Source organism: Parasteatoda tepidariorum, chromosome 7 (genome assembly GCF_043381705.1).
Source record: "Parasteatoda tepidariorum isolate YZ-2023 chromosome 7, CAS_Ptep_4.0, whole genome shotgun sequence".
NCBI classification, from domain to species: domain Eukaryota; kingdom Metazoa; phylum Arthropoda; class Arachnida; order Araneae; family Theridiidae; genus Parasteatoda; species Parasteatoda tepidariorum.
The window spans coordinates 92115099-92125900 of NC_092210.1; the positions used below are offsets into that span (position 1 = coordinate 92115099).

At 28.2% G+C, this 10802-nt stretch overlaps 1 protein-coding gene across 4 annotated transcripts in view; it reads right to left on the reverse strand.

Annotated features, from left to right (window-relative positions):
• Nucleotides 1-8389: 8389 nt before the first annotated feature.
• LOC107437325 (nessun dorma) overlaps nucleotides 8390-10802 on the reverse strand; it is a 57236-nt gene continuing 54823 nt past the window's right edge. For all 4 annotated transcript variants that reach the window (XM_043052616.2, XM_043052615.2, XM_071183729.1 and 1 more), the window contains exon 10: nucleotides 8390-10298. In XM_043052616.2, the coding sequence (XP_042908550.1) occupies nucleotides 10079-10298 (220 nt within the window). In that variant the 3' untranslated portion in view covers nucleotides 8390-10078. The remainder of the gene's footprint in view (nucleotides 10299-10802) is intronic.

Below are 10802 nucleotides of genomic sequence, written 5' to 3' on the forward strand. Positions count from 1 at the left end.
AAAAAAAACCAGCATGATCTAGCAAAAATATTTGCTGGTACCAGCAAAATTACTAGCATGTCATGGTATGTATTGGTACACTTTATTTGCTTGTCTAGCATACAGATACCAGCTTGTGTTGCTGGAATATCTTGCTAGTCTAGCAACAATCACGACCATCACTTGCTAGTTTTCTATGCTATTCCAGCATGAGAATTCTACCATCGGTTGCTAGGAATTTTTGCTATTCCAGCAAGAGAATTCTACCATCCGTTGCTAGGAATTTTTGCTATTCCAGCATGAGTTTGAAATCAGCATATTTTTGTTACTGGTACCAGTCTGAATTTTGATGAGCATGCATTAATTTTGTCTTATATGAGACTTAATAAATATACAAACAATACTTTTGGATTGATAACAACAATGTGGAACAGTTTTTACCGCTTTTTCCAACTAAAGATAAAGTCTGTAAGGTTTTTACTTTTAACACATAACCATCTGGAAGAGACCTTATAAGGAAGCAAACTGCTTTGCATTTTTTATTCTTACATTTTACAAATTTTGTATTTATTTACTCTCCATAACAACAATTTTATAATCTTCATAATAAAATTTAAATAAGTTCTAGGGACCTACTTTAAATAAATATAACAAGGTCTAAGGATTTGATAAAAATAAAAAATTCTGTTTTCGCCTAAGCTGTCTGTAGAGCACATTAAGCTGGCAAGTATAAAAAAGCATGTAATAGATTCTTAAGGTATATCTACCTCTCCATGCTTGGGAGCCAGCTAAAACAGCTTATAAGTATGACATGCTTCTACATAGCATATCATGCTAGTACGATGTATGCTAGGTATCTAGCATGTGATGCTGGCAAGCAAAAAAAATATATAATAGCTTGCTAAGGTACCTACCTAACCATGCTTGGGAGCCAGCTTAAACAGCTAATAAGCATGAGATGCTTGTACATAGCTTATCATGTTAGTACGATGTATGCTAGGTATCTAGCATGTGATGCTGGCAAGCATATACTAGCATGAAAATCTAGCAGACCTAGCAATACATAGCAAAAACTAGCAAATTTTTGTTGCTAGTACCAGCATGAATTTTGACGTGGGGGTGGTCAGGGGTTCGGACCTAGTCACGAGTTAATTTATAATTTTTTTTACTTTCTACTTTATTTTATTTTTTAAAATCTATTTTTCGATATTTCAACTGGAATAAAGTGTTATATATATAAAAATAATTGTTTTTCTTTGGGAAAGAGGGAATATTAGCTGAAAAACGAATAAACATCGACTCCGGAGCTACGCACACGACTCACTCTGTAACTCCCTTTAATATTAACTTATAATTTCCAAACTCTGCCAGAAATTAGCCTTTTATATACCAAAATATCGTACCAAAGGGAATTTTTATACTCTAATTACGGGGCACATAAAGGGCCAAAATGGATTTTGTTAATTAACCGGAAGGAAGTTTTTCAAGCTATATATTCGTAGAAGCAACGTGTGAGTCGTGGTGTGGTTGTTAGCGCCACCGGTAAAGAAGTTTGTAGAGTCGGTGGTCAGGGGTCCGGTCCTTGTCGGGGATTAATTTTTAATTTTTTTTTTATTTTTACTTTATTTTATTTTTTAAAAGTTATTTTCCGATATTTCAACTAGAATAAAGTGCTATATATTTAAAAATAATTGTTTTTCTTTGGGAAAGAGGGAATATTAACTAAAAAACGAATAAATATCGACTCCGGAGCTACGCACACGACTCACTCCGTAACTCCCTTTAATATTAACTTATAACTTCCAAACTCTGCCAGAAATTAGAGTTATATATGCCAAGCAATCGTAAAAAAGGAAATTTTTATACACTAATTAGGGGGCACATAAAGGGCCAAAATAGATTTTGTTAATTAACAACCGGAAGGAAGTTCCTTAAGCTATATATTCGTGGAAGCAACGTGTGAGTCGTGGTGTGGTTATTAGCTCCATGGGTAAAGAAGTTTGTAGACTCGTTGGATAAGGGGTTCGGTCCTAATCACGGATTAAATTTTTTTTTTCTTTCTATTTACCTTATTTTATTTTTTAAAATTTATCTTTCGATATTTCAGCGTGAATAAAGTGTTATATATATATATATATATANACTATGATACTTTCCCCTTTTCTTAAAATTATTTTCCAATAATATTTTTTAAAGCTTCTGCTCCGCTTTCATTTAGAACTATGTTCAATGTTCCACTTACTCTCCTAATTTTAAAGTTTTTAGCCAATTTAAAAATCAAGACGGAAACAACCGTACGTCCTTCTCCTATGACTCTCCACACGTTAATAATAAAACCATGCGAAGTGTCGCCACTGGTAGAGTGTTCTGCTCCACGCCACTTGTAGCTCATTTCGATCACCAATCGAAAACTGTTTTATTCGCACCTGTCTATTCCATATTCCCAGTTATCGGTGACGTTAAAAGCATTTCATAGCAATTTTTTCAAGCAATTTGTAAGGATTCCCAGTCAAGTCTACAATCTATAAGCAAGAGTAGTCCTTTTTCCCCCCTTTTAGATATGCATTTTGAATCAAAATAGTTAAACGAAATGAAAGGGAAAGAGTGTTTATTTCATTTGGGTAAATAATCTTTCGCATTGGTAAATAATCTTTGGCAATATACTATACCTATTTCTCTACCATAGCATATCAAATGACCGGACTTAAAACACGATGATAGTATCGAACCTTTAATCATGATCGAAAAGATAACACATTGAGCATATTGTGAGGGGAACTAAGTATTACTTATTGTAATAGTTTCAATAATTCAAAATCTGTGATTATGTTTTTCACAACGAAAAGGTTGTCGCAGTTACTGAGGAACAAGTTTAGCTCATTAGTTTTAACCTATTTTGTGATATAATGCAAATTATAAACAACTTTTCCGGCATTTTAAATAATGGAGAAAATTGATCAGAAATTAAATGTAAGAAAAAGGTTTTTTTTAAGTGTTAATTAGGAGAGAATACTTTTAATTTAAAGATCAGAAAATAAAACTCACATAGTTAAAAGCTTATCATTTTTACAAATTTTTCAGAAATCTCTTATCAATTCAATTCTACTGCAAAATTACAAATCTTTCAGAAAAATCTTATTGCCAGATCTTTCATTAAATTTTTTTTTTCTCATTTGTAATTGACCCTTTATAATGCTGTGGGAAGTCCTACCAAATTATTAATTTTTAAATGTCGATTCCCACTAATGATTTGTGCAGATATTTGATGATACTTTCAGAAAAAGGGCTTTGTTTACATGCAGAGGTAGCATTAGAGGTCAAAATTAGGCAGTTATTTTCTCAAGTGCATTCTTTCATCTGAACATTTCTTAGCGAATTTATTTGTAGTTTTAAGCTAAGAATTTTTTAAATTGGGTTAATCATGAACACAGAAGTTCAAGTTTCTGGCCAATTCCCTCCTAATAAGAGATAAAAATTTAGAACTCTCCCCCCAACTAAAAAATTTATAATAATAAATTAGGCTATATGCTACATTTTAGATTTTTATACTCATGATTAATTCCAAGAGTTTTTCATGACTTAGCGAAGCTACTATTTTCTCCAACAAAAACGCAACAATAAATTTAAAAAATCATTATAATAACATTTATTGAAATTATAGGTACAATAACTAAAACTGAGTAAAAGTAGCTGAAAAAAATAAAAAAAAAATTTTTTTTTTCCAGCAGCTAAACTAAACTTTCAGCAGCTATTCTAAAGATACTTTTCTTGTTCATCAGAAATAATCCCGATTTTTCTGTTCTCATTTCGAAAAAAAAAATCGCTAATGACTGGCTCGTTGCAGATAGAATTTCAAATTAAAATAAAAAATGATAAAAATTCTGAAATCACAGAAGTTTAAAAAATAATTCATTCTAAAAATGTTTTTTCTTTCATTTTTTGAAAGAATACTGTAATTTTTAAAGAAAATGATAAAAACATTTTATAAGTAAATCAAAACTGACTGTGAGTGGGGATTTTGCTACAAATTCAGATATTCGAAACACCATGAAATTGGGGGGTATATTCCATTTTAAAAATTAGATTTTTCGGTGACCTAAATGACTTTCAATGATTTTTTAGTTAAAATCATGACAAATTTTGTTCAATACTGAAATTCATAACTGTGCAGATACCCTGCTTATGATTCTTTTTAAAAAAAATAAATAATTCTTAATCCCAAAAGAGTATGTGTTGTTAGCAAATGTAGATGGCTGTTGACATTTAATTCAAAATTTCTCAGAAGTTACTAAAATAACACATTTGTTTTTATAGTCAAAATATTTATTGGTATGATAAGGTGAAATAATCATTGTACATTTCAATAAATAAAAACTTCATAATACATTATTCCAGAATATTTTAGTATATATTATTTTATTAAAACATGCTCAAAATTTCATATAAAATTTTGTCAAAAATAAATGCCTTTAGATAACAATTTGCATTTTAACCAGTGATTTCATAAGAAACACTGATTAAAATGCAATCCTAAGTATAAAACAAATTAGAGTAAATAAGAATTTTTATATTACATATAAATAAAAGCTTTTGTCAATTTTGATAAATATAATTCATAAAATATGCATAACGGTAAGATGTTTAATTTATATATACAGTTAGACACTGCGAGACACTACAGTTAGACATAGCGAACGCTGTTTATAGTAAACTCAAAGATATAGTGAATGAAATGTTCGCGCTCGTGCCTTGCTACACACGTATAATGTTATTTATTGTGGACATAGTGAACCAAAAAAGAGGGCAATTTGAAAATTATGAACTTTTTTCTGTCTTAGACTTATAAATTTTTTTCATTTTTCGGCAATAATTTTGAAATTTCTACTTCAAAATAAATGGAATTAGATTTTTAAATTATGATCTATAGCATGGAATGTAGCAATAAGCAATTTTTCTCGTTTGCGTCATTATTGAATTGGTTCAGCATTCAAAGACGCAATCTTCCAGTATCCGGACAAATGCTACAAGTCAAAGCCGATGAATTCGCTGAGGCTACTTATATGTTCTCAAATGGCTGGTTAGACAGGTTTAAAAAGCAGAATAACATAAATTCAGGAAAAATTATCTGAATCGGGAAGAGTTTCCGTATCTGAAGTTGAGGATTGCTCATCAGCTTAAAATAACTAATTTTCTTTGTATGCACGACGAAGAAAAATAAAAAATAAAAGTAAAAATTTCTTTTGTTACTATGCATTATTTTTCAGTCATTTTTGTATTTCATTTGTCATTTATTTAAATAATGTGTAATAAAACGGGGGAGTTTGGAACTATTAGTTAAAATTGTTTGCAGAGCGGTTATAGTGAATTCACGGTTATAACAAACCGAAATTTTGGTCCCTTTAAGGTTCACTACAGTATATTATAATTAAAGATGTTTATATACATATCATAATTTAGTTAGCAAACTCATTTTACTCATATAGAATGTTTATAATTATATAACAGCTGTTCAATAAGCAATTACATTGCATACATATATGATCATTATGATTTTCATTATCGTAATAACCCAATGTATAAAATAGGTTAGAATACTGTTCAGCTCTGAGGAGAACTCCTCTATACAAAAAGTCTGGGTCTGCCTGCTATTATGGTAGCAAAAGAAAACATATTTTTAATGGGGATGTATTGGATTAATGAAAGATTCGACTCTCATGCTGATCTGCGACAAAATGAAGGGAAAACTATTAACCAGGGATGATTGTGACACAAACTGAAAACCCCTGAAAATTTTATGTGTAAAAACTCAATAAGATATCAATTTATACACTATTCTGAGTTAATAAAATTTTTTATTATTAAATTAATTATTTTATAGTAACTAATTTAAGGACACATTCTTACAAGAATCGCGATTATTGGATTTAAAAATCGCATGAATATGAATCACGATATTGGATTTTAAGAATGTGAAAACACAAATCGCATTATTGGATTTTTGAATTGCGATGCACACAATTTTTTGATCCAGTGACTAGGAATAGTGACGTAGGATTTTAAACTCGCTCGAATATGAATCACGATGTTCGATTATTAAATCACATGAATACGATTCACAATGAATAACTTTTAAATTAGGTAAATACGAAAATCGATGATAGATATTAAAATAGCATGAAGATGAATCACGATATTAGAGGATTCCAACATAGTTTCAAACATTAAAAACTATGAAGAGCGGTCAAACCAAAAATGTATATTTGCAGAAGAGACTAGTGTTTGAAAAAATCTCGTTAACGTGATTCAGTGAAGCTTTAAAAATTTTAATTCTAGATTGTAGAACTTAATTGTTACTCTAAATGTTAAATTGCAGTGATAATTTCATCAGATTATAAGTTCTGATTCGCGAAAATCCGCAAATCAATGGTATTGAGATGAACGGAATTCTGCAAAAAAATCACATGCCTTGCTACTAGTTTCCAGACCTGGAGGAATAATACGGAAAACCCGGAATTCAAGGGCACACCCAGAATACTATCATCCCTGATTAACCCTTATCCGAAGTAACTTATCCTTGCAATAATAATTAACTGATTGAAAAATTAAATAATTACTTGATACCATGCAAGACTGAAATCTGGAGGAGTTGTTCTGAAAGCTTCACTAAGGATTTTTAAAATAGACATAAATAAAACGTTCAGGAGAACTTTGATAAATATAATACATTAAGTATGCATACCCGTAAAATGTTTATAATTATATAGCTATATATTTAATAAGAAATAAAATTCCATACATGCAAGATCGTTACAATTTTATCATAATCTAGTGNAATTTATTTTTATTTTTATAATACATAGATAAGTTTCATGTGAATTTCGATTAATATAATTCATAAGTCACAAAATTTACAAAGATGTAAGATATTTATACTATGATATAATTTAATCAACAATTTCATTTCGTACATACAATTTTATCATCTTCATATCATTGCATACAATTTTAAGATTTAACTAGCAAGCTCATTCCCATTTATACAAAATTAAATATTCATTAACACATACATTCTAAAGAAATAATGACATTTTTATATAAATATATCAAACACTGAGATTAAAGTACGCCAAAAAATTACATTTAATCTTGTCTGCAATATGTAATTTGATAAAAATTTAAAGCATATATAACAAGAGTACACAGGTCAGAAATACAAGTGTCAGGCACATACAGGACAGAGATACACAAGTGACAGGCACACACAGCTAAAATAATTTCTTATAAAGATTTCCTTCAAATTTTCAACATTTTAAAATAAATAATATTTCGGTTTTGAAAAAAGAATCATAAATAGAAAACATATACAAGCATGCAGAGTTTGTAATTATTAAATAAGCTTCTATTTGTAAATAAATAAAATTTAAAATAAATAAAGATTGAAAATCAATTTGAAAAAAAAATATAACTTTGTACCAAAATAAATGCTTTACAAAAGCTGCCAATCAATGAAATATATACACATACAGAATGTCCTATAATCACTGCCTTTGATATCTATTTTTAGCATCCATGTCAAAAGATTAAATCATGAGGACCTATTTGTTGTCGTAAATCAATGTTTAAGTGAAACACCCCAATCAAAATCCAACAAATTTTTGTATATGTAGAACTAAAGAATAGAAAACTAGTTTAGATATCAGTTTTATCAAATTTTCTGACATGAATCTCTAATAGATTTTCTGAAACAGATAATTTTTGCTAACTATTGAATACATAAAATGGTCTATACAGGAAATTCTTTTAATATAAAAGGAAATATTAAATGCCAAAACTATATTACTTTAATAATTATAAATATAATTTCGCTGCAATAATGTTAGTTTACGGTAGTTTGTAGTACAAACAATTTCAGAAAATATATAAATGTTGTGAAATGCATACAATATTATGTGAAAACAATTTTAGGGATATTTCAAAAGAGAAAATGAAAATCTGCATAACTTTATAACTCTAAATTTTCTTTTAATCTCTCTTAGCGATATTACTTATGCGCTATAGAAATTATTGCACACTGTATAAAAAAAGGGCATAACTGCATAAAAACTGAAATTTTTATAATAAAAAATTAAAAACAAAAACATGACTATAAATTTTTCTGTTGGAGAGATACAGTTAAAAAAAGGTTTCGTCTGATTGAGACAGGCTTGACTATAAATATTTCTATTTACATTATTTATATTTTTCAACTGATAATTTTAAATAGAAATAAAAATTGTATTCACTTAAGTTAGATGTAACTAGCATTTTCAGAACTAAACAAATACTTTGAATTGATTAAAAATAATAATTTCTCAATAAAAATAAATAAATAAAATAACTAAAAGTTTTCAACTCATTAATATAAATGATCTTTTCTTTATTGTTTGATAATATTACTTATTTAAACAGGGCTCTATTTCTCTATTTTCAAAATAAAGCTTAAGAGCTTTAAGAATTTTCAAGGAAAAAAAAATCACAAAGCTTCAAGGGGAAAAAAATAGGAGGATGCAATTATTTTAAAATCTATATTGAAATACTTAAGTAACTTAATAGCAATTAATGAACAAGTTCCAAAAATTAGGGAAAAAAAAAACATTTTGTCATTGAAACAGACACAGGTTGAAAATAATTGCTTAAATGCAGACTCAATTGTCTAGAAAATTTTATAAAAAAATAACAATTGTTAGCCTATTTAAAAAGGAACCCTTTTTATGAGCATGCTTGTGCAACATTTTCCCCATGATTTCACTAATTAAATGTAACTTGAAAAATTTTTGATGTCAAAATGTTTCATTTTAAAGAATTACTAAACGACTTCAAGGAATTTAAAGACTATAAGAACCCTGTTAAAGTCCAAAAAAAATAAATAAATAAATAAATAAAAAAAAATAAAAAATTTAATAAAGTTTTTTTTTTTAAACCAAATTTTCCAAATATCATCAAATTTCCGAAAATTACACAAAAACTAGGAAACTTTCAATTTATACCAAAATTTCTTGTCAAATTACTACTGGTCAGATCTTGTGAAAGTAGCAGATACAGAGAGAACATTCTATTTTTCTAAAATTCATACACAATAAAAATGCGTGAAAAATCTACAAATTTTTAATAATACTGTATTTTACAGAAAAAAAAAATTGAAATGTTATGCTACCGTACCAAATTAAAAAGTATAAAAAAGGGCAAAAATATAATAGTTCTCCATGCAAAAAAATAAAGACTGCAAAAAAATAAAAACTGAAATAGTAAAGTAGGAAGAAAGTACAAAAGAGCATTGCTGCCAATATGGACTGGAAAAAATACTGTAGATTTCACAAAACATAAATTTCATGATATTTGCTGCATAATATACCAAATATTTTACATACAGGGATTTTTATTGTCATCAAAATACAAAAATTTTATATTTACCAGTTATGATTGACATTAAACGAAATGCTTTTAACTTATGCTAAATCACAATTTTTAATAGTAATTTCTTACTGATAGTTTAAAGATGCTTTAAATAATTTAAAAAAAGAGAATCCAAATAAAAATAAACCACGATATTTTTAAATAAGAAAAAAAGCTTTATATTGAATACTATAAATGAAGCTCGCTTTATTACGTAACACCAATTTAGATATTCAAGCAAGCAATAAACTGTGAAAAATTCTATTTCAATAGGGATTTTTTAGGAAACTTAATTTTAGGGACTTTTCTAAAATGTAAAAAAACCGGGAGAGATTGGATTAGACGAGTAAAGCGGGAGAAATTGGCAAAATCCAGTAGAGTTGGCAGCTATGAAAAGAGAAATGCATAACATTTTCATTATTCAATACTGAAATTTTCGGTGTCTCACATTACACTATTTACTTATAAAAATACTGCACAGTTATAAAAACATGAATGAAAAAAAAATCAATCACTGTTTATAGAAAAATAGTTACATGAAAATATAATATTAGTTAATCAATATAATTTTAAAGAATTTTCTTTCATAGATTCTCGAAAAATCTGTTTATATCAACTTCTTGAATTCTGGTTTTTATTATACAACTTGAAGGCAAAGGGGTGAATGTTAATTGTAGAGATGCTGTGTTTCCCGTTCCATGCTCAAGTTAACCGCGTTTAGAAGCTCACTTAAGGCTGAATAGTTAAGCTCTTCCGGTTTAGGCAACTCTTCTTGAAAAGGTCTTGCCTTGAATACATTACTTTTGCAGGTCGAGGAGACGCCAATACCTTTTTCTCCGTTATTACCAATACCACTCTTCTCAACAGCATGTCTTAACCACGGAAACCTGTGGAATAACAAAAGAAATTTATTATTACAATACAAAGTATCATAATGGCAAAAATATGATACAACAATTAATATAAATTTTTTTATTTTAGATACTTTTTCAGGGTGGCCACTCAAATCAGATTTCAAATTTCCCTGATTTTTCCAGATAAAAATCTTAAAATTTCCAGGTGTGTGTTTCTTTTTTCTCATGAAGAATAGGATGTATACAAGAAAAGTGTTTATATTATCAGGGGTGATTGTGAGCCCAAGTCAAAATTCCGGAAAATTTCTTGAGTTAAAAAAAAAACAAAAACAGTTTAAATTGAAAAAAATTTAAAAAAGGTTTTTTTCCTATATTTCTTAGTTTACTTAAAATATATTTAAAATTTTACACATACCTATGATGACCTGGAGAAGTAATTAAAATTTACAAATATGTCTTTCTTTCTTGGGTTGATGATTATAACAACTATTTACTGATAAAAAATGAATATTAATCATGAATATAAGCACGCATTTA